This window comes from Boleophthalmus pectinirostris, unplaced genomic scaffold (assembly GCF_026225935.1).
Source record: "Boleophthalmus pectinirostris isolate CB_2022bp ecotype Guang Dong unplaced genomic scaffold, ASM2622593v1 HiC_scaffold_18, whole genome shotgun sequence".
NCBI classification, from domain to species: Eukaryota; Metazoa; Chordata; class Actinopteri; order Gobiiformes; family Gobiidae; genus Boleophthalmus; species Boleophthalmus pectinirostris.
Genome location: NW_026571133.1, coordinates 28,111,893 through 28,137,603, shown reverse-complemented (window position 1 = coordinate 28,137,603; position 25,711 = coordinate 28,111,893). Strand labels below are relative to the sequence as shown.

Sequence of the window (25,711 nt, the reverse complement as noted above, 5' to 3'; positions counted from 1 at the left end):
TCACCGCAGTTTGGTGCTGCTGTATGTGTTCCTCTGCACAGAGATGAGCTTTTCCATGCAGGACAGGCGGCTGTCGTGTAAAGAGGTGTGGTGTGTGCTGCTGGCCTGCCCTCTGTCCTCCGCGTGACAGAACATATAGGCCACAGTGTCAGTGCGGCTCTGGATGTGTGAGCTGCACAAGAGTGAGCGGCAGTAGTGACTGATGTGCTCCACACGCCGCAGGATCAGGCTGGCTTTCCTGTGGACACAGGCCGAGAGTCACATTTAGAAGAGTGAAAAATAGCCAAACACAATCCTGTGTTCAATGTTTCAGTCAGACATGGGTCGAAAGCATCTAAGGTGAGAAAGTCTACCCTTTAATGACACCGAAAGAACAGCTTATGCATTTGTTATGCCTTTTCTGGGAAACTGCACCTCCACACCTGTGATCAGCTCCCTGACCTAGTGTATCAGTGTATGATAGTGTGATCTGGTTATCCTGGAAGAGCAGGGACACTGTTCAACATCAGAGGGGACACAGTTTTTGCTGCCACAGCTCCCCAGTTCAGCCTAAACTCCAACCCGTTTGAAAAGTGTGCAGATTCTAGACTTTCATTCTATGAAATTTTAAATTACCATATTTTTAGATGAATCAATAACAGCATAGAAATCCAAAGCACAACAAAGGAAAAAAGAAACCACTTTAAAAAATCCATACTAACACATTAAAATAATAGTTTTATTTTAGAACCTTCAAACATGGAGCAAATACAAGTTAAGGTCTAAAGATGTTTGAGAGCAGATTGAACTTCTATGAATAGGGCACTAAAGTGACCACAAAGTAAAAATAACTGCACAAGCACAGGTCTGTTCATGACCTTAAATGCAATGTAGATTCAACAGCACCTTTTAACATATGCCAGAACCATCTTAGTTTATTTGACGTGGTGATCAGACCATTGAAGATCAGATCACATGAGAGTATACTATGGTGGCTTCTGCAGTGAAACAACCCTGCAATGATAATTCAAAAACATGCCAATAAGACATAAAACTTTTTGAAAAAATCTAAAAGACATAAAAACATTTTCTCTTAAGCCACTTAACTAAATATTGCATTTAGGATATATGACATAGTGCCTAGATGTTAGCATAAAATTATCAGTAATGACTTAACTTTGTGCTATGACTAGAAATCAAAATGGTACAAATGAGGCACAAACTGAGAGGTATTTTATGTGGAGGGGTGGACCAGACGTGGCTCACTACAACGGCTCAAACACCTCCCAATGCCCTCGGCTGAACTCTGTGATAAGACGTGTTTCGGGTGAATGAGAAAGCGCCTATAGTACCATACCAAATGGGCCAGCAAACTCAACTCTAAAAGTGGACCACCTAATTAGCATAAACACCAGTTCAAATATGGCTCCACACCCACCTGATTGCACGCTACTGTTTGCAGCTGTAAAAGGTACTAAACAACAAACTCAAGTTGGCACACTGTTTAAAGAGAAAATGAAAAGAGAATACTTTGTAAATATCATCAAACCACATTTAACCACAACAAAGAATAAACATTATGTAGGGAGTGGAAACTGATTTTTTACCGTCTCATTTTGACGTCAACAATACAACTCAAAAAGTTCAAAAGAGGCAACAAACTGCTGTTAAAAGTAACCATTATGGAAATTAAACATGTTCCTTTTACCAACATTTCACTGAAACATTTATTATAGTGCTATATTCTTCAATACTCTGCTTATTATTGCATTTTTTGTAACATTGGTTAATCAGTTTTAGTTCATAGTTCAATGTCTTTTGACTGACATTCTGTTTGATTCCAGTATTTTACCAAGAGCTTGCAAAGAATACATCTATTAACAGTTTTTCCCTGTTGTTGTTTTGTTTTATTTATCTGACATCACATTTATAACAGGATGACTTTATAACTGTCCTGATCTTGATCGTGCTGTCAGTGTGCATTGTCAAAAGCAGCACATGTGGAATGCTCTGGTAATGATTGTGTAAAACACCGGAGGCGGTCGTCTGAAGTGAACACAACTACAAAAATGTTGTCTTGAGGCTGCAAGGCCTTTGTTTATGACACAATGAAGCCATATGTCAGGTCAGGTCAGTATCCATGAGATGGCTCCTGCACACATACATACATGAAAGCAACCCATAGAATAACACTACATTTTAAACAGCCAGTTGTCGGGCTCAGGGCGCTTAAATGAGGAAAACACACTCGCAGCGAAGGGGCAGAATTCCATTTGTTTTGAGAAGCAGTGTCTGCAGAGCATCAACATCTGTCTTTAGTTAGGCAGGGGCTACAGACATCCTCTGCTCTCATTTGCAGCAAACGGGAGAAACACTTTTCTAATTTCCTTTACATTCTTATGTCTGAAACAACACCGAAAAATAACACGTGTCGTTACGTCCACAAAAAAATATGAAACAATGATTTTGTTTGTTGATTGTGGTAAATAAGTAAATTAATTAATTAATAAACAAGCACGTAACAACAAATACAAATACTTTTTTGATGTACACTTTGTAAAGTTTTATATTTTTACTAATTTTAAAACAGACTTTCTACTTCACCACTGAAAATGAAGTAATATGACAGCATCTACATCTATTGAATCTCAAAACCCAATGTGTGGAAATAATAAAATGTAATATAATCATGGCATTTAGTGGAAGATGAACCAGTCCATGTAGAATATTAGCAGAACAACAGTATGGTGTAAAAGAGTTGGACTTGTAAGAATTGCGGAGGACGTCTGGGGGCTCCAGGGATCCGCTGGAGCTGGCAGGACTGCGGACTGTGCTTACGTTTCACTTGGCCATTCTGTTACCTTTTAAAAGGCACCACCAATAGAGCTGCCTTGTAAATTACCCCAATGAGGCTAAACCCTGCCAACTTGAGGCAGTAAATAACCCGTGTTCGCTCATCCAAAAGCCCCCCCTCCTCCTCCGTCTGCCCCCCTCCCTCACCCACAGCTGCCCACACACAAACAGCACAAACACACCAGCACCGACCACCCCAGTCCAGTGTGTTTGTCCCACACCAGCCAATCCGCGCCTCCCACTGCCCTTTACCAATCAGAGGCAAGCTAATCTCGCACAAACTTATTCCACTATTATTGTATGATTCTGCAGTTCCAGGCAGTGGGGGGTGGACAGACCAAAATATTGGGACACAAAGCTACAATCAGCATTGGATCAAGAATAGAGGTGTCTTAACTTTCTCTGAATATTTGAAAACATGTAAAGGTAAAAAGTTCAGTTGGATGTTATTTGAAGTTAAAGACTTTTGTATTAAGCAAAATGCATACATATACAATCAGTATACTGGTTACAAATAACTTGCTCTGCTATATAGACATAATTTCTGTGTCACCAAAGTGTATTTCAATGAAAATGTCTGAAAAAATTTAAGTCACATTTCTGCACACAGTTCAAACATATCTTTTTTGCCAGGTGGGTGGAAAAATATCTACAGTGATATTATAAAAGTGTTTTTAGGAAGAAAACAGGGGTTGTATAAAATCTCACATTGTGCCATAACTCGCCAAAAGGTGCCCTTTGGTCAGTTCCGGTGTAGTCCATGTCCATCCTAAGAGGTTTAAAGTGTTTAAGGTATTTTTATACTTCCTTTTAGCCCTCTTTTATCTCAAGCCTGTCCACAAAGAGGAATCCTTATTAACAGGGTCAGGATGTATTAACAAGAGAACAAGGAAAGACAGACTGAGAAGTGCTGTTAGTATTAGCAGACTATCAAATTTACTGTTTAGTTTGGCACTGGATCACTGTTTTGGCGTTCTCCATGGTAATGAGCCCCCAGAAGTTAGAGTAGACTATGACCTTGTGCCACCAGAAATGATTACATTGACCAAAACTGGCACTCAGCTTGACTTACATAACAAAAGAAACCTCTGCATGGTTGTTAGCAAACCTAGACCACAGTCAAACAAGACACTGACAATAAATAGCAACAAAGCAATCAAAATAATTGGTGAATAGAACATTAAGATCTGGAAACTCATCAGTCTCTTTGCCATGTCATTTGGCAGGGTGGATCCCAGGATTATTTAAAAACCACAATGGGTAAATGTATTTGTATTTTTGGCAAGTGCATGTTAGATTTAACATTGTAAAAGTGCACCAGAAATGTGCTCACTGATGCTGAAAAGATATCAAAAACCAAGATGGGAAAATGCAATGCCCTCTAACAAGGGTTTAATATAGTATAATTCATACCTATCATAGATATCTGAATGTTATTTGTACTTAGTGCGGTAGTGCTTAGAAAAAATGTATTTACGTGGATACACTTTGTGACACTTGCTTATACGAATTGTCAGTAGTTAGTGCTAACCTTACTGTCAGATATTTTTTAAAAAGCTGTAGGAAGAGAGAGATTGGTCTGATATTTGTACTTGCATCTGTGGCAAACCCATATCTCTAATGCAAAGTAAGTGATAAGCAATTAACAGTTTAGAAATAAAAACGGTAAGTTGAAATAAACTTGATTAACTAATTAAACCAAAAACTGTTCCACAGTAGTGGCTTTCATGGTCTGGCCTTGTATTTAGGGAAAAGCAGTGTCTCTCACCTGGGCCCCAGCTCATCCTCACTGCGCCACACAAAGTCCCCAAACTTCTCGTAGTGGGAGTTGTAGTGGTGCTGCACCCGGTACAGCAGAGGAGGGGAGACCTCCATTAAAGTGTTGTAAGCCATCTGCTGCTCCTTCCCACTGGTGTAACCATTGTACAAGTTATACACCTTATCTGCAATCTCTGATGGACATACAGACAAACAACCATGATGAGAAATCTCCACACTCTTTCATGAATAGCCATCTAACTTTCTTCACCTGTTTTAGATGTCTGAGAGGTCAGTCTGGTGCTAAGCCATTCAAGATTTAAAGGTGCATTGCAATGCAGTGGAAGATCCCAGGCAAAGCAATATCTTTTCTATGGAGGTGAGGAAATGGAAAACCCCAAACCTGATATGTTACATACTGCACCTTTAAATCTCAAATTCAGTATATAGTTTTTTTTTAGACAATGAAAGTGATATCACAATGACCTCTTAGACCAGTTTGTTTATTCAGTAAGAATTGTTAATAGAACACGAATAATTTGATGAACAACCTTCTAAACTACAACAAAACACTATCTTGTGTACCTTCAGCTGAACATAACAATTCTTACAAATCAGGGGACAAATCAGTTTTCAGGGCAATATAACCATGAGGTTATAGTTGTTTGTCAACAGTAAAAAAGAATATGTTTTGAAAATACCTTCAGCTCGCCTGTCGTCTACCATTGGACACGACGTGCGCACTGACACAAAACTGGCCTCAGATGGACTTCCTCGACTGTCCACTGCATGGAGTGTGAACCTGTGAACAAATATAAAAACAATAATAATATCAGTTTTCAATTACAGCACAATAAATAAATCTATAAATAAATAAACACCCCCACAAATCACTTCGCTGTGGGCCATTCCTCCCTCAGTGCTTTTAACATGTGATGAAAAAAACCCACATGATTAAAATTCAATCCTGTCACAAAATTCTCTGTTGATTGATATCATTTCATCTATCACATCAGGTATGACGAGGCTGCTTTAAAGGGTAATGGTTACATCTGCTTACTGTACAGCACCAGACCCCAATGACTCAGACTATATTTGATTTCCTACATTACAATGACATCACAAAATGGCAGGAAAACAGTGGTGGAGAGGGTGGATTAATTCAAACTGAGAGGTAGAGCATTCTGTACCAGCATGCATGGGAGTATTGGGCACAGGTCCAGTAACCTCTAAGGGCAAAACTACTCTATTTGAAAATGTCAAATGTCCTTTTGGAGGTGCTGTGTCCAACTTCAGGAGCACCAATAGGAGAAACAGCAAACAATTGAGGGCAAAGTACTTTAAGCATCTTTAGTAATACGCAGTCATGGAGTTTAGAATAGAAAAACAATGCCCTTTTGATGTCCTTTTGAAAATGCCAACCTGGGTTATTCTCCTGGATATAAAAGAAAATGCAAGAAGCGTGACTTTATGGAGCTCAACAGTCCAGCCCACTCTGAAGATCGCTGTGGTTCCGGAAGTAATTTTCCCATTCATTTTCCTCATAGACTTTACAAAAAATTTAAGTAATACAACTTTAAAGACAGAATGGCACTGGCAATATGGTAACTAATGTCCATAACGGAGTTGTTTACAAAACAAACAAATAAACAAACAAACAAAAAATCCCCCCCCCCCCCCAAAAAACAAACAAACAAACAAACAAACACACATTTAAAATGAATAAAGTTATAGGTCTTTTGGTTACCACATAGCTAATTCACTAATTCTCAAGCAAGATAAAAAAAAAATGTATGGAAAGTCTAAAAGTTGGAAAGTCAGTCACTATTGAGCTCCATAAAGAAGATGAAAAGTATAACAAAGATGCAGACATCCGGACATCCAGCTCATGACATTCTGGACAGCAAGTTGAGGTCTGAGATGGCATGTTAACATGAAAAGAAGAGGGCTGTTGAAATATGGGCTAAAAGGACATATTAATGAAAGAAGGAATTAGTTAGTCTGGCCAGCCTATACAACTGCCTCACAGTACTCAGTCTAGTATTGTTTGATACAGTTCTGATATCCTGTGGAGAATTAATGCTGGACCAATCACAGCGGAGGGAGAGGGGTTTTATGATGCAGCATATCCAGTGCAGTGTAAACCAAAATATTGGCCTCATGGTGGCCTCATTATATAGATTTTTGATACTACACAGCTGGTTTTGAAGGACAAGACTCCCATTACAATGAGACAACAGTTCTGGTTGGTCAGGCTGACTGCTGCCCTGGTCTGTGTACTCCATCTAAAACACAACAGGAGGAAGATGACGAATAACTCTCTTGTTAATTGCTCACTTATTGATGCAGTAAAACACATTATTGCTCAACTTCAACTTTTTAAACTTTTCTGCCCCTTGTTTTTCCTCTGGATTTAAGTAAATTAAGTGCAGAGAAATGTTTGTTCCCAGATATGAAAAACTGAGCTTTCAGCAGCATTTCCGCACTTAACCCCATAAAAAACAACAAAATGACAAGAAACCAACCACAGGAACTCCATGAGTAAAAAGTATGTACAAATCAGCTAACATTCCTATTACAATACGCATCAACAAATGTCAACATTTTTGTTTGTTTTGAGTTCAACTGGCTTTTTGGTCCAAAAAACAGTTGCTTATTTCACGTTCTTGAGAATGCAGCTGGGGTTATGTTTGTAACCCAAGCTGAGTGGACATTGCTCACATAGTTGTTCCTGTGTTATTGTGCGTCGCTGTGGTATTCCCCCAGCCTCATAAAAGAGACACAAGCTGGACCCTGTGCCCAACAAACAACACAGCCATGCTACAGGCACACACACAGAATTATAGGGCCACATACAAAGAGGTGGGCTGGTGATCGGGACAATTTGTAAAGGTCGGAAAGAAGTTTATTGGTGTTTTGGGAAGTAGCTTCAACAGCAACAGGTGCCTATGGCCCTTTCTCCTACCCTTTGTCCTCAGATATTTTTTATCATCACTTTTTGTTCAGCATTGTTTCATTGTGGTCACGTAAACATGGTATGAGAAAAATGTCACAAAAATATCTGTGACATAAAAATCTGAAATATGGCTAGCATAGGCTTAGAAATAGGTATCAACCTGGAGAATGATATCTCTCTGTATTTGTTTATACAGACTGATATCAGTCTGGCCCCCACTCCCTTCATCACATCTCAAGTGCGACCAAAGTGATCGTGCAATCAGATAATTTTTTTTTCAGTGACACATGTGAAACGAATGAGCTCATTGGTCACCTATAATTCCCAAATAAACTCAAAATGATCTCACCTCACAATTAACAGTTTAGTACTTGACTAACTGATTCTGTATAAATCCGCTATGTTTTTTCAGTTCCCTGTGATATATTTTTCTTTCATTATTTCTGATACACATGGACCGTGCATGTTCCTGATTGACTAATCCACCTGTCAATCAAGCCCATTTGAAAATGGGGAGATTCAGTGGTGACCAGACTCACATCTTCGTAAGCTACTGAAGAAGTGCCTATTCTGGATCCCACGGAAGATATCAGCAAATCTGTTTAAACAATCCATTTAAAAAAAAACTTTTGAAGTTACACTCCCATATACATCCATGGGTGCAAGTTGAAATTAAATTGCAGTTTAAATTAGATATTGAAACATGTTTTGGTGCAGATTTGACTTTTGCTGTTTCCACATGAATACATGTATGGTGAGAGGAGAGAAAACTGGAGAAAAAAAAGTTTCCTCTATACAGTAGTGTCTCACTTAAGAAAAAAGCTTCCAATGTAAGGTCTTTTTTTGAAACGCCAATTTGGTGGAAATGGTTAGTGCTGATGCAGCACTTTACATAATACCATCATCTTTACCATCTCTTTCACCAACACAGGATTAGCATTTGCATAACATACTGCAAAATTACTTCACACACTATTTATTTTGCCAAGAGGAGGTGTATTAAACCTCTAATTCCTATTCCATCCCAGTCTGGAAATGCTTTATTTTATGTACTCAGCAAAATGCCCAAATGGCCAAATGACAGATTAATGCTTATTTAAATTGACAATGTTACCATTAAAGCAACCATTGTCCTGTAATTTAATGAGACAGGAGAGAGGCAGTCCAACAGCAGACAGCAGGTTGAAAGACTGCAGACCGCCATGTGGAGTGAGACAAAGTGTGACAGGATCAATTAGGGCAGTATTTTTGGCACGAGGCGATACAGCATTTAGGGACTGGTTTCCGTGACATCAGCATTTGCACACACATCAGTTAAGTGAGTTTGAGCAATCCATCAAAGCCACATACACACATCTCTGGTAATGTGGGCAATAGAACTCCAGCTTAAAGATTCACATGACATCAAAATCCCGAGATCAGACTGGTATCCAACGGCCACATCACAGCCCGCTCAGAGGCTATGTCTTCATATCCCAGCAACAGAAACAGGAGCAACAGAAAGCATACAAATAAGCAGAAACAAACAAAAACAATATGACAGGGAAGACTCAACATAAACACAATTGCACTAATCTGGTTGTGGGTCATGACAGAGCTATTACACAGGTGAGAGAGTGCATTTACATTAAAGACACATTATGCTTTTTCCAGGTACTTAATAAACTATAACATGAGTAGATTATAATTTTACAATTTAATATAAACCACAAGATTTATGCCAAAAATATTTATGCAAATATTTATTGCTTAATAATAATAGTAATGGGACAACAGACTTCCTATTTAAAACTACAGAACTTATTCTTCACAGTGGTATTTCATCAGCAACCAAAGGATTGTCATTTGTGTGTTTTTATTGTTGAAAAACAGCTATGTGATTGGGGGTAGGTGAAAACGGGAACTGAGCACTCAAGCCTCAAATGCAGAACACCAGGATTACTCATGCATGAATCAACCAACCAAAATACAACACAAATATTGAGGGAACACTATTATAATAAGGTTAAAGACAAATTAAAGCTGTTTTAGTCATAATATGTCTCCTTTAACCCTGGTTAGACATAAGCGACAGGGGAAAAGAAAAATGTAGGAGAGACATTAGTCCATGTGGGATATAGCTTCTGACTATAAGAGGCCAAAGATACTGAAATCCAGAGATCATCTGTCCCATCCCTTAAGTGACTTCATCCAGCAGATGCACAGCACACTGCAGTCACAATAAGCAAAAAAGCACATTTTGTTGTTAATTTATGTAGCAGATATTTCCAGCGAGGCTATTTCAGGACAGTCCACAATGTTTTAGCAATCTGGCAGAAGTTGATTGACATATGATATCAAGTACTTGGTAATAATCAGGCAATGGAAATATCTGGAAAAATGAATGTTGAATAATCCAATTGAGCAAACCTCCCCCGCCTTCCATTAAGTCTCCACTAAAATGGAGACTACGCACTGTCTATACATCAGAGAGTCACACAAGGACACTGTCTTCCTGTGACTTTGCTCTGGAAATATGGCAGGGCATAACCAGGTTAAACAATTGGAGACAGGTCAGCATGGAGTCGTGTAATCTATTAGAGATGGCACATGTAAATGTACATATGTTTGAAGGCTGAAGACAATATAAAGAAGTTACATACAGTAGAATGAATTGATAAGAGAAGCAAGTTGGCAACTGAAGCAGATTTTAAGAAGAGACTGTCAGAAATAGAAGTAATTAAACAAGCAATCAGGACAAAGCATGAAGTCTGTGACTAAAACAATTTAGGGATGACTCAGCTGCCTGATGCTGAGATGTAGACACGATGGCAAAGTAAAAAAAAAATAAAAAAAAATCAGTATTTGGACTACATATTATATATTAAGAATGTATTTGCCTCTCCTCGGTAATCTGGACGGGGCTCAATTTCATCTTTCTCCCATGTATGTAAACCTAAGGTGGGTTTCAATATGAAGTCAGTATTTCAGGTTTATGAAGTATACAAAAATACAAGTCAGGTAGTATATTGTCTAGTCTGGCCAGCCGAGACCACACACTGGTACAATACTTTACAAAGACATGGTCTCGAACAGTGTTCTGTCTCCACATTTTCCCATGGGCATGATTGACAAGCAAATTAACCAATCAGACAAATGCTTTGTCAGTTTGTTATCAAAACAAATATTGGGGCTTGCAAGTAAAAAAAAAGAAGGATTTCTGCCAAATAACGAGCAAAGCACTAAATTGTAAATCTCTAAAAGGAGTTATAGATTTTCCTCTAAATGTTACAAGGATATTTGAGAGCAGATGTCTCTCGCGTTGGAAAGAAATATGTTGTAAATATCATACATGTTGTACATCTGCATTTTTTCATGTAGTAAAAGTAAGTAAGCACATCCTTCTAACTACTTCTGTGTGCAGAAAGAACGCAAAAAAAGTAAAAAAAAATCTATATGGTGCTTTAAACCAGGCTCATTCATTAAATTTTGCCTACTTTTGCCTTTTTACTGCATTGCTTTGTAAAAAGAAACAGGCTGAGAAAACCACACAATGTTACAAGATTGCATTTTCCACTAAAACACTTGTAGATCACATCTGAGGTTTTATCATTACCTTGTTTCCAGCACAGTAGCCTCGGTCTTTAGCTGACATGGGAACACTAGGCCTCAACCTTGTAATGATGGAGTGCTAAGTCGACACCAGTGGAGCTCTTATCAGACTGCTGATTAAGAAAGGCAAAGTTGGCTGCAAACAGATGTGCCCTCAGACGTAATTTCGACGTAAATTCTGCCCTTATCAGCAAAAACAACATTGTACAGAATGCCTAACAAAGATAACAGGGCTACAAAGTCAAAAATAAGGAGCTTGTACCCGCTATTTCTTAGTGAATCTGACAGGTTTGGAGTTATCTTCAGGGTACTGTGTAATGCTGTCTGAAACACTAGTAACTAGACACATATATTGCATTGTTGTCACCTTTAGTTTAAGAAATTCTGGAGTAAATAGGCAATTTTGCCCAGAGCTCACAACTTTTACATTTTGGAAGTGGTCAGGATCATCAGTAATGTTTGAATGTTAGCAGCAAAAAATTAAACATCCACTCGGTCTTCAAACATTTTCTGATGTGATAGCACAAAATGTCATTAGAGCTGGATAGAGATAATGTAGTATGCAAAGCATTTGCAAGAAGTTGGAATTGAACATTTTATAAACTATTTTTTATAATTTCCCCCCTCCTTCAACCACCACCTTAACATGGTGGAGGGGTTTGAATGCCCGAACAGGTCTCTCACTGATATGTCAGGCCTATGGGCCAAACAACAGTGCATAGTACCTGGCCCTCTTGGAGTCCCTGGGAGGGGTACTAATCAGTGTAACAATTGGGGAGTCCGTTGTTCTACTGGGAGACTTCAGCACCCCCACATGTGACACCCGATGAATGAGTAACGGCCTCCCTGATCTGAACCCATGTGGTGTTCTCTTAATGGACTTCTGTGTTAGTCATAGTTTGCCCATAATAAATCATGTGCAATCTCAAGGGTGTTTATCCATCAGTGCACGTGGCATTAGAGCACCCTATGATCGACTTTGTTGTTGTGCCACCTGAACTCCGACCTTGTGTCTTGGACACTCGGGTGAAGAGAGGGGCAGAGCTGTCAACCAATCACCACCTGGAGGAGGAGGAAGCTGGAAAGACCTGGCATACCAAAGCGTATCATAAGGGCCTGTTGGGAACTTCTGGCAGAGTCCTCTGTCAGGGCGACACCTCCGGGTGAGCTATGTTCTCGGCTTCTATTGTAGATGCAGCCGCTCGTAGCTGTTGTCGTAAGGTCTGTGGGGGGTCTGTCGAGGACATTACCTCTGAGCTGGAAAATCAGGGTGGTGGTTCCTCTATTTAAGATGGGGGACCAGAGGGTGTCTTCCAGCTACAGGGGAATAACACTCCTCAACTTCCAAGATAAAGTCTATTCCAGGGTACTGGGAGTAACACTCCTCAACTTCCAAGATAAAGTCTATTCCAGGGTACTGGAGAGGAGAATCCAACCAATAGTCAAACCTCGGATCTAGGAGGAGCAGTGTAGCTTTTGTCCTGGCTGTGGAACACTGGACCACCTCCTCCATCAAATGCTCAAGGGTTCATGGGAGTTTGCTCAACCAGTCCACATGTGCTTTGTGGATTTGGAGAAGGCATTTGACCGTGTCCCTCATGGTGTCCTGTGGGGGGTGCTCTAGGAGTATGGGGTCTGGGGACCTTTGCTAAGGGATGTCTGGTGACATTATGACCGGAGCAGGAGCTGTGTTCGCATTGCCGGCAGTAAGTCAGACCTGTTCCCAGTGCATATTGGACATATGCATATTTATGGACAGAATTCTTGGCACAGGCAGGAGCCAGAGAGGGTTCAGTTTGTAGACCACAGGTTCTCATCTTTGCTGTTTGCAAATGATGTTGTCCTAATTGCTCCATCGAACCAGGACCTGCACTGGGGCGGTTTGCGGCAGAGTATGAAGCGGCTGGGATAAAGTCCAGCTCCTCCAAATCCGAGGCCATGATTCTCCACTGGAAAAAGCTGGCTTGCCCTCTCCAGGTGGGAGGGGCGTTCCTGCCTCAAGTGGAGGAGTTCAAGTATCTTGAGGTCTTGTTCACGAGTGGTGAATGAAGCGTAAGATTGGCAGGTGGATCGGTGCAGCGACAGCAGTGATGTGGATGCTCTAATGGACCATTGTGGTGAAGAAGGCAAAGTTCTTGATTTACCTGTCAATCTATGTTACAACCCAGGACAGGATCACAGATACAACCGGTTAAAATGAGTTTCCTTCTCAGAGTGGCTGGGCGCTCCCTTAGAGACAGCGTAAGGAGCTCAGTTACACAGGAGGAGCTCAGAGTAGAGACACTGCTTCTCTACGTCGAGAAGAGCCAGCAGAGGTGGCTCAGGCATCTGTTCTGGATGTCTCCTGGGCACCTCCCTAGGGAGGTCCTGAGGAAGACCCAGGACACGCTGCAGGGACTGTCTCTCGGCTGGCCTGGGAATGCCTTGGGGTCCCCCCACAGGAGCTGGAGGAAGTGTCCAGGATGAAGGAAGTCTGGAAGTCCCTGTTTAGATTGGTGCCCTTGCAACCCAGCCCCGGATAAGCGGAAGAAAATGAATAGATGGATGTTTTAGGAAATTGATTCTGACATTATTAGACCAACAGATTTTATTATTTTAAATAATGTAGGTTTGATTTTTGTAATCCTGCTTGTGGGAGACAATACATTTTAATAGAAGTTGGGGCCTATACAGTATGTGATATCCCACACAATGCCAGTTTAGACATGCAGCTTATTTATATGGATCATTGGATGGGGTCGTGCTCCTTTGGTGATGCTCTAAAAATAATTTTGTTGTTTTTCTATTTCGGTAATAATACAATGTTGAATCTTAACCCATAGTGAGAGACACCATACACCAGACACATATAGAAACTTAGATGTCAGCTTCTAAAAACAAAACAAACAAACAAAAAAAAAACAAGAGCAGAAGCAGCAGCTTCCACCACTTCCACCATGTCGAGACTTTGTGTGCTGCCTCATAACTCAAGCCAGCTGTTGTTCAGGAGAACGTAACAAAATTCACCCCCTGAAACAAAAGAACATTTTCAGTGGGAATTGTAGACACCCATGGGAGGATGTGGTGTAACTGCCCAGTCATTGTTGTTTGGAAAAGGATGCAAACATGGCCACAACATAATGTTTAATGAACACTCTTTATATGATAATGGGAAACATTGTACTCATAAAATTGTGGTCAGAGACAAGGATAAAGTCAACTTGGTTACAATACAATTTCAGCTGAGTCCAATAAACCAACTAGAGACAAACAGATAGAAATGATAACACAGGTAGCCTAAGGGGATGTAGAAACCAGAACTTGATGTCAGGGAGCTGCGTGCAAAATTTTACAAATGTTGAGATTACTTTTATAACTTAAACATTCATAATTCAAATACCTGGCCAAAAGGTGAGTCACTGTGAATAAAGAATAGTCTCATGAATGAAGTCGAACATTTGACAACCTTAGACAAATTGAACTTTTTGAAAGCCTCTAAAATCTACAACATAAATTAGTATGTAGGATTTCTTGTATTTGCTAATATTTTGGCAGTCAGCAAAACAACATCAGTGCAGAAGCAATGATGTATGTAGCATCACCATTGTTGTCATTTTTACAGTCTTTTCGTATCTTACTATGGAAGTCTTTTTGTTATGCTAAAAATAATAGCACAACTTTTTTAGAAACCTGTGAAGCAGAAAAGGTCAATGATGGATTCCCCTCTGGTTTGTCAAATTTTGGGTTATTCTCAAGTTTTTTCTTAAATTCCTTAGATGCTCAGTCATATTTTCTGGTTAAGGCCATTTGACACATCCCAGAAAATATAGGGTCACACTAAATTCATCTTATGATCCTGTTGGCTTTTCTTAAGTTTTCCATAGGTTTATTTATTGTTCTATCATTTTAAACAAATGGAGAAGCAGAATCCCCCCAATAATTCTACTGCCATCTTGTTTTTCTTTTACAACTAATGGTATCTGGAAACATTCAGGTGCTTTTCCCATATGGTAAAGGTCTTCTTGGAGACTAATGTTCATTCTTACACTGAAGAAGGCCTGATCAGTTCATCTACAGGTTAGTTCAAATGACAACACAAGAAAGAGGAAGGAGCTAGACTCACTTATAGAGGCTGTCCGGTTCCAGGCACTTGAAAAGCACTGAGTAAAGGAGTGAGTGAGGGTGCTCCCCTGCCCTCCGCCCAGCCACCACACACCCCGAACCCAGGCCGGAGAACAGATCCTCCATCAGGCTCAGAACTTCTCCTGGTGCACATAAAGAACACAGATGGGAATGGGTAAATAAACAGAGAATTCTGGTACAAACTGTTCATTCCACATACGCTGTTTTTCAAAGTCAAACAAGAAGCAAAAAGTCAAAATTCACTTTCATCAAAAATTATCCTAGTATATACTGACAAGGTGGAAATGAACACTTTGTCCCTTAAGTTGACATGTTTGATACAGGATAAGTTACTTAGACCTAAATACGGCTGTGTTAAGCATCTTCAAAACAGCAGTCAGCATCTATCAAAAGACAAGCTACAACCTCTCAGACAGATAAACAAATGAATGCTGGTTGTTACTAACACTAGTGGTGGTCACACATATATGAATGATATATAGCACAATTCAGCAAAAGAGGTTATATTATGATTTGCGTGCCATGTAGTTATATAATGTATGATACTCAAGGATAATTTTATACTTTGGACATTTTAAATAGTAATACTGAGCTAAAATTACTTAATAAAAAAAACAAGGAGCTGATTCCCACCTGCCCCTTTACTGTACGTCGCCGTAAATGCTGTCACAAAAAAGTGCCACTTGCTGTTTACTCCTTCTAGAGTTAGCTGCTGATCACTCTAGCAAACAGTGGATTTTTTCATTTGTGCCAAAATGGCAAAGTAATGCTACAGAATCCTACATGTACCACTGTTTATGAAAATAAAATTGAAGAATGAAGTACAGGACAGTTTATCTTTGGCAGTAAAAACAGTAGTAGATCAGAGCAGGAGAATAAAGACTACTCAAACTCTAAATACAACTTTGAGTGGGTAAATGAAGCGAAAACTTTATTAAATTTAATAACATGGTTAAAAGTTATAAAAAGTCGATTTTGCATTATATGTCTGCATTATGTATAATACTTACCAAGTAATAATATTTAGATGAATGACATATAAAAATAACACATAATAAAAACAATTCATCTTTTTGTCTAAGCTTAATGTTTTGTTTTTTTTCCTAAGTCCAATAAGGAGAGAAAAGTCCAGATTCACTTTGTTATGAATGAATTTCTTTTTAAGGAACACTGATTTTTCCTCCTCAGTGATTTGACCATTGACTGGTATTGTGTGCTTCACCTCTGCGTGGTCCGGTGGGAATCATTTTTGCCAGTGCCGAGTCTGCGGCTAAATTAAATATGACTTTTTCTGGCAGCGTGCCCGTCCACTACAGTCCTGAAAGAAAACAGGATTTGGTTCCTTTATGGGCAGTTGGTAGTGTTACAATGATATCTGACTGAGCGCCCTGGCGTCTCACAAAACACTACTTCACAAGTTGTGAAATATCTTTCATGTCAGCTTACGGGAAACGGGGCGCACGTCGGACCATTTCCACGCATATGTACGGTCCGCAGTTTCCAGTGCTCAGGGGGGTGATGGAAAAAAGCAAAGAGAGCTGTCAAAACAGTTTAAAAGCTCGCAAACGTTTGGATTTCCAACTATTTCTACAAGAGGTAAAGGGCAGCTTCGTTTTAGCTTATGATACATGGGCCAAGATATAAACACAGGGAGTAAGTCTGGCTGCTGGGGCACAGGGGAATGGTGAATAAAGGTTGCAGAGGAGAGGAAAAAAGAAGTACACAAATGAATGATTTGACCTTTTCACAGAAGGCACTCTGTGTAGAGGAGGCTTCTTAAACACATTTTTGCACCACTAAAGCACAGCTCTTTCGGAGAGTTTCCCTCATATTTTCTCCTCCTCCAATAATGCTATTACGCTGTTGTTTACTATTAAAATCTCACGCCATCACGGTTTTGCAGGCCACCCACACACTGTATTTACCTTCAGTATGGGCAATCCTGATGAGACAAGTCTGCATCGACCTTGACACTGTTGCTGAGACATGCCGTATGATGTGATTGTATAAAAGTAATAGTGATGGGATATTAAGAAAAACAAGAAATTAGCACAAATTATTTGCACGTGCCAATAAATTGCAATCTAATATTAAACAATAAAGCAGTCAGTTTACAACAGAGCAGACAAAACTACATTCTTGTATTATCAGAAATCTTTTCAAAAAATAATATAAAGACACAAAGTGAAAGGCACAGATTCAATTGACAGGAAGGACAATGTCAGTGTTTATTGCTTTGTTTTTGTTTCACATTATTAGTTTATTAGGTTATTATTGCTGTCAAGTTTCCTGCCAATGTTATACCATAGTTTTTGCTACTACTACGGCTTTTATCTGACTAAAAAGGTGTGGTAACTGTGATGAATGTTTTGATGAGTGTTTTGTTCAGCGCACACCTTTTAAACACATTCATAGCATTAACATTTAAACTGCAAAACAAAAGAAGAATCCCATGCATTCCAGAACATGATGAAAAATGAATTAAATTTATTTAAAATAGCAACAGAATTTCAGAATATTTAATAAAAAATCAAACAGTTTATCAGTGTGAATCAATACAAAGTTACCAATTCACAAACTTTTCAAATCGACAATCAGATCAAACAGTGTAATTTTAATAGACATAGAAAGTCATTTATATGCGCATTGATGGAACTCACCCGATATAACCCAAGATGGCCCTGACCTTTATTGAACAACACCAAAAGAATGCCCAGTGGATGCCAGACTGCTGCTGTTTTACCAAGACTAAGAGGAGACACACTTGAGGCAGTCAGCAGCAGCAGCACGAGAGAGCGCTCTGATCTTTTACGGTTTTGGAATGAGCTCCACGGAGGAATGGTGATGGTAGTGAATGGTTTTATAATCAGACAAAAAAAACCTCGACCTTACAGTGTTCTGTTGGAGCACAACACCACAGTATGCTCAACAAAACACAAGACTATAAAGCTAATAAAACAGCGGCGCCAAAATCCAGTCAAATTCAGAACAAAATACATTCCTACAGACGTTTACATTAGACACCAAATATAACAAGATCAGCCTGAAGGTTAAGCTACACTGGTTTATTTGTCCTCAGCATTTGACACATCCTTCTATTCATGGGCAACCAGCAGAGACCCATCTCCAGATCTTTAACTAAGTTTGGTCAGTATTACGAATTTGGATGGCAAGCCACTGAATCTCATTTTTAGGTTAATATGGGGAATCTGAGAAATTGGAGGACACCCACCCAGACATGAGAATAACATGCAAACGCTGCATGTAAAGACCCAAACCATAGCCTGAACTGAAACCAAGACATTCTGACTGTGAGGTGGGTGCACCAGCCTCTCATCCAAGGAGGGCATGTTTAATGTAAAAAATGTAAATACAAAATTACTAAATAAATAAACAATGCAATACATATGCATACATTAAATAAATAAATAAATGTATAATAGAGCTCCCACTGCTTTGCTATTTGTTTTGTTTTAGGTAATAAATTAATCATTAAGTGCCTTCAACTTTTACAATCTAAACAAGCGCCACAAAGCTCCATAGTCATTTCAATTACGAAAGAAGTTCGCCTTAAATCTGCCTCTTAACATGTCCACTTATTTATAGAGAGGGCCACAGGAGGCGTGAGCTGAGCATGTGTCCGTGTGTCATATATACCCATTACTTTGTGAGCGGAGCACTTCTGAGGCCCAGGGAGACTAAACAAAAGACAAATGTTGAGCCCCGTGGCTCTTCAGTGGCTTATACCATCATTATCTATTTAGGGAGACAGCAGGACAACACTGGCTAAACCCTTTTAACAGTCATACAGCAGAAACACATTAAATGTGGTGCAATAACAGGGATTAGTTGCAGAAGGAATGCACATAACTACTGTATAGGGGTAAACACATTATGCAATTAAAAGATTCTTCAAATCTAACAGTGATGCCTAATAGTCTCCCATTCCATTTTATATGCATACATGTTCTCAAACATACATAGATGCATCTCAAAGTGTGTTTGGAAACCATACTGTGCTATCACATCAATGGTATTACTTAAAAGTACTTTTGGTTGTCTGCCCTAATTTTTGCATTCATCATCGGAGGGACATCACACCAGCTCCACATGTATGAAGCATTTAGATTTTTATTTTCCAGTTACATTTACACCCAATCCAGCACTGACATGTATCAGGGAAGGGAAAGTCACTGATCATCCTGTGGGTTTTACTGATCATTTCCCTTTCTTATGTTTTATTAAAGGTAGTCAGCAGCTACTGCCTGCCTACCCAGGTTGTATGGAATAACTACTTTGCACATGCTGTTCAATTACAGCGTCAACCAAAGCCATCTATTTATTTTACAAATATCCATCAAAAACAACTTCAGCTGACCAAATAGCCATACAAAATCTACTTCAACAACAACAACAACAACAACAAAGAATGACAGGACAAATTATAAGTAAAACACTCAAGGCTGTTGACATGTGTTTTTCACAAATACTTGGCTATTTCTTTCAAAATGACCCCTGGCTAAGGAGCCCACCAAACAGAAGTGACCATCCCAGTTATTGTAGAAAAGAAAATTTAAATCCACCAAGAAGTAGCATTTCCCCTTCCTTCCATTCTAAAGGGGTTCCACAAGGCTAGGTCTGTGGTCCGTCAACTTTTCTGTCAATACTGTGGACAAAACAGCATGCACAGCTGGCAGACATTAAGGCCCCTGAAATTCTATTATGGTAAAAGCCATTTTGTGTGTTCTCCCTCTTCAACAAAGTGATTAAAACCTGATGGTAAATGCCAGATGACCTCTTGGGTAAAGCGGCAAAAGTTACAAATAATAGCAAAGTAAAATGATGGGATGAGGACGTAGAGAGGAGAGGAAACTACTTTGGTTCCAACCCACACATGGCCTTGTAGCTATGATGTAGCAGCCCTGGAGAAGTCATGAAAGTTTATTTGTACAAAGCGATATCATATACAATCTGTCCAACGGCTCTGGCCACAACAGAAACAGCTTCTGACCTAGTCTGACCCACATTTTTACAACGACGACAGTGAGGAAAAACCCCTTTTGGAAAACACTGACATTGGTGAAAAACAAAACAAAAACAAAAGCGACTGCAGTGCATGGTGGGTTTCCACAATTTAAAAACTTTTTTGCAAGCTGGGGGTGCCAGATTATCCAAAGGTGAAAAAAATGCGATCATAAAAATGTGAACAGGGAGATTTAACTGGTGCATACAATATAACATTAAGCACATAGTAAAAAGTTGTGGTGCAGTGGTATTTCATCTGATGTTAGGAGACAGACTTCCCTGAAGAAAAAAACCCCCAAAAAACTCTTCTATTTCTTTTACACTAGTGAATGCAGGCACAGTGTAATTGCTTGGGTCATTAGTTGTTTATATGTGTGTGTGCGAAAGAGAGTGAACGTGTAAATCTGCGGGGTCAGCGAGTTCACACATTAGACCTTTTTCAGCTCAAAGAGGAAATCTGAGGAAAGGTGGCAGAAAAACACAGTTAGGACGGAGGCACATATTTACGAGCGGGGTTCAATGCAGGTCATAGAAATGTCTCCTGCAGTGAGAACTCAAGCACATATTGTAATGGACATGGCACTGTATGTACCATTCAAAGGTAAAAAAAAAAAAAAGTTTAAATAATTTAAGACATTACACTTATAAACTAAGATGGTTTTAAAATTTAGAACATACAATTTAGAACATTCTTCTGTCCTTACTAATAATATATTACTAATATTATTATTATACTGTTATTATTTTACAGTATTACATTATCCAGTGCATGAAAGTGTCACTTAGTCAAGTTTAACTTCAAAAAACGTGTGAATGCTTGCCCTGATCAAGACCTGACAAAGGTTGAATCGTGTTGGTATGCCCCTTGAACAATGAAGGATTCCATGTTTCAGACGTTTCCAACTGATCCTGGAAGAGCACCTGCACCTACTAAAGCCAATACACTGTTGACTGAACTGTGGTGCACTCACTCATTCTCTGAATCACCACTACACTACTTCTACAAACAAGCCTATGCCTACTCTCTTCTGGGTTTTCAGGTTTACCCTGAACTTTGCTACACAACTTAACAAGCACTAAAAAACAACGTCTATTGTTCTTTTGTGTTTATCAGTGTTGAGGAATATGTTTTGTAAATTGTTCATTTGAAATCTTATAGTGCGGGAGAAATGCATTATTCCAAACTCCAGCCAGTTGCTGTATACATAATGGGTTTTGATATATTGCACAGTTGTAGGCCAAAGTCTGCATTTAATTTTCCCCTGGCATGTCTTGCAATGATATAGTTTGGTTTGTGAAACAAAAGATTTGTATAACTGTGTCCTTATTTAAACTTTATATCACATCATTTACAAATATGGACAGACATGATGTGCACTTAAGGTTTGCAGATATTTTGCCTACATTTGAAGTTTCTGTCCCATGCAATTGTTCTACACTGCTCTTGTCTGCTTGTCCTTACACTATTCTGTCTGCTCTTCTGTTTCACATTTTACTGTAAGGGACTAACAGGCCAGACGTATGCGATGTGGGCTCATTCTCAAACTAAAACAATATAAGCTTCATATCAACAAACAAATGAGGGGCTTTGTTTCCTGTGAGTGGCCAAGCGTGCCAGGGGCCACTTGTGTTAAACTGTCAGCACCCTACAACATGGACTTCCTCTTCGGGTGCTTGCCATTAAATAAAATTGTACCAACGACACACCAAATCCATTATAAATTGTCAAGATTACAAGTGGTGTTGTAATGAGATAATCCATCATAAAGCAGATGAGGCAGTATATAGAATTTTAATCCACTGGTGCGCTTCAATAATAGCTGTTTTGACAGCAGGTTGCAAGAAAGTTACAGTTTGATAGAAAAACAGTAATGAAAAATACTAAAGTAATGAAGGATGAGTCAAATGCAGAGGAAAAATTTCCCTTCAGGGACAGTAAAGTGTATCTTAACCTTAACCTTATTTATATATAAAGCAAGAAAACTGATTAGGAACAAGGTTTGAGGAGACTGTTGGAAAACAGAAGGTAAAAAAAAAAAAAACATAAGAAAATGAAGATAGAGAATAGAGGGTTGACTTTCATGAGCAACAAGGGCCAACTGATACTTCTAAATATTATGAGTGGCAGCTGCACCCACTGTCCATTTCCAAGTCAATACAGTTCACCCTGGCTGTTGATCTACAGGTGACATGTGAAGATGTGTGATCTGGTGAACGTGTGAATTGCCCATATTATGTGGTCTGGATGGCAGAGGTAAAAGTCAAGACAAAATTTTCTGATATATTAGTCATACCAAAGAGAGTATAAAATTTGTTTACATGTAGGCAGCACAGGTTATTTCTGTGACTGGACAGCAAACCTTCACTTTGCTCTAGATTCAAACAACTCCGTTACAACTGCTACTACAACTACCATGTCTGCTACAGATACTACAGCTAATAAGTTTAACTAATGATTCACTGCAACAAATATCCTCTTAAATAGTTTTACAGACTCTTACAAATTCAGTAAAAACTAATTATTTTAGAAATGTTCCAAAATGTTAAGAAATACAAAGATAAATGAATAAGGTTAGGGTGAAAGGTGTATGCAAGGTGCAATAAAAGATTTGCAAATATTCAATTTAACCCTCCAATGTCAAGCTGAATTTCTCATGCATATAACTAATTACATCAACATATTCAGTGTCAGTGTCCTCACAGTCTAACCTGTACTGGTAATAGTATCACAATTAAAGCCAGCTATTATTGCTTTAAGAACAATGTGATGGTCACCACTGCATTGCTTTGTCACGGGTTCAATAGCCTCCCAGTGTCTTTCTTCACCATTTTGATGTGTCGTGTGTGGTCTGTTTTTATTGCTCCCAGCTCGTGTTACTGTGACTCTCTCTCTCCCCTGGGTGTGCACTAAGAATAGCCAAGTCGTGTTAACAGCCAGTTGCCTTGTGTCCTACTGTGATGCTGCACTGTATTGACACATTGATTTGGAGTACTATCCTGTACCTTTACTGCACTGTTACATGAGGCTATGGGGACGGTTGCTGCAGGCATGTGGTCTAGAGGACACACATGGTATGTCTTACAATCAAGCCACAATGACAACAGTGGGCATCTTGTGGATTTAGGGTGGATTTCTCTGGCTAATTCACTATTCTTTCTCCCCCTTTTTAACTGATGATCTTATTTTGGTCTGGTTGTGTCATAAAAAGTTCATGATGATGTGATGTCTGTGTTTGGTAATTCCTCATCCTGATTTAGTGTGAGAAAATGTTTTGGTATACAGTTTGTTTTCAGCTGTCTCATGAAGCACACTAGAAGACTGCATGATGAGACAGAAAACAGAGGAGAGCAGTTTTATGGTAACATTAAAACTTCACCAAGATCATGAGGAGTGTATGACAACAGAAATATAGTTTTTTTAAATAAGTGCAATTTACTGAGCAATGCTTGAGTCATATCCACATCACATGCAAAATGGGTGATATAATACAAAATACAGTGCAATATCAGTGCTTACAGAGATTAAATTATAATGCAAATAAAAATAATTCTTTGCCTATATATATGTATATATATTATATATATATATATATATATATATATATATATATATATATATATATATATATATATATATATATATATATATATATATATACACACACACACACACACACACACATTTCTGCTGAGCCAAACTAGTATACTTTATGCTTTCATTAATCTAAGAAACCAATCCAAAAACTGTCTTAAATTAATATCCATGTCTGTGCTGAGGAGGGGACGAGACAGAAGCATAAAAGTCTAGACCTAGGGGGAGGAGAGAGAGCACCGGACTAACGATGCAAATTTGAAGAGGCAAAAATTGGAAAAAAGGAAGGGAATTGAAAAAGCCCTTGGCCCCCTGCCTGCTTTCTGCAATCTGCTGATGGTGAGGCTCGTGACGAGGAGGTGCGCCGCGTCCATTTTTAGCGATGAGGTCATCTTTAATTAACAAAACAAAGAGAGTCAGCTGTGTCACTCCAATCTGTTATCTGCAGTCATGCTCAAGGACACACTTATCTCCATATAATTCAATCTCTCTGAACAGGGCTTTATCGACGCATCGTGGGGGCATTCTTGGTCTCGGCCAATAATGGAGCTGTTACATAAACATGGGGAGGGGGATGTCCATGGACCCCTATGACTAAGGAATACTTTCTGTCTAGTTTTGGTGGAAAATAAAATTAAATATTAGTAAGATAAATATGCATACATTTGAGGTGAAGTGAGATCCAATAGGAGTTAGACATAATAAGAAATTTAAGAATGTTTTTCTCAGGGAATTCCTACTGAAATGGAAGAGCTAAAAGACATCTGACTTTGAAGCACAGGTCAGTCCATAATTATTGCCATAGATACAAACTATAAGCCCTATCCTTCAGCAAACAACCCACCACATCAACCTTGCATTTAGGAATTACTAGTACACAGAGTTTCTAGTAAAAAAAAAAAAAAAAATACTGTGTATATTATATATATATATATATATATATATATATATATATATATATATATATATATATATATATATATATATATATATATATATATATATATATATATATATATATATATATATATATATATATATATAGTAAGTAAGTTAACTTAAATACTATACTAAATATGACAATTACTACTCATCCCAACGGATGCAAAGGATTGCTGAGACACATATTTTTCAGCTCCCTCTCTTTCTGTCTGTCAGACTGGATGCTGTCTCTGCCCTGGTGTGCCATCTAGAGGTTTGCTGCAGACCAAATATACTTGAGTTTACTTTACAATGCGTTTTGGCTGAAATTAGAATTAACTGCATAGCAGAGACAAAATATATGTTTTTCACAAATCATTTTCATGTTAAGCATAAAAACACTGTTACACTGTTTTACACAAGGATAAAATAGAATTAATACTGAAATCACAATTCCAAAAATGTTTTACAGGTTAAGACAATGGTATTGAATGAAATTTGATAATACCTCAACTATGAGTGTTATTATAAGTGGTTATTTGCAAAACATGCTTTGGAGGCAACCAAAAAGACCAAATCCACTGGAGAACCACTACTGCATGACATCAACTGTGTGTGTTTTGCTCTTTAAAATGTGACTGAACATGCAGGAGCCTGTTACTAATGAGTGAATGAAAATACAGCTATAAATGTAACTGCAGGTCTATGAATACTCCGACTTCTTATACTCAAACTTAATATTAAGTGTGGAGAAAAAGAGGATTGCAAAGGAACTTTAATTTGCAGAAAACTACTAGCAAGTCTTCATTAGGGTTGGTGAACAACCACAATTTGATAATAATATAGCTGTGTCTGGCATAACCCCATCCATACCTATGCTGGATGTGAATGACTGGTGGGTGCCCTGCTCGCCG

General features: G+C 38.8%; 1 protein-coding gene across 2 annotated transcripts in view; it reads right to left on the bottom strand.

The window, feature by feature from the left end:
• The window catches only part of LOC110160621 (astrotactin-2), a 213,133-nt gene continuing 187,422 nt past the window's right edge, over window positions 1–25,711 (bottom strand). For both annotated transcript variants that reach the window (XM_055153913.1, XM_055153914.1), the window contains 4 exons: window positions 15,240–15,381; window positions 5,292–5,392; window positions 4,601–4,784; window positions 1–238 (listed from right to left, as the gene is read on the bottom strand). In XM_055153913.1, the coding sequence (XP_055009888.1) occupies window positions 1–238; window positions 4,601–4,784; window positions 5,292–5,392; window positions 15,240–15,381 (665 nt within the window). The remainder of the gene's footprint in view (window positions 239–4,600; window positions 4,785–5,291; window positions 5,393–15,239; window positions 15,382–25,711) is intronic.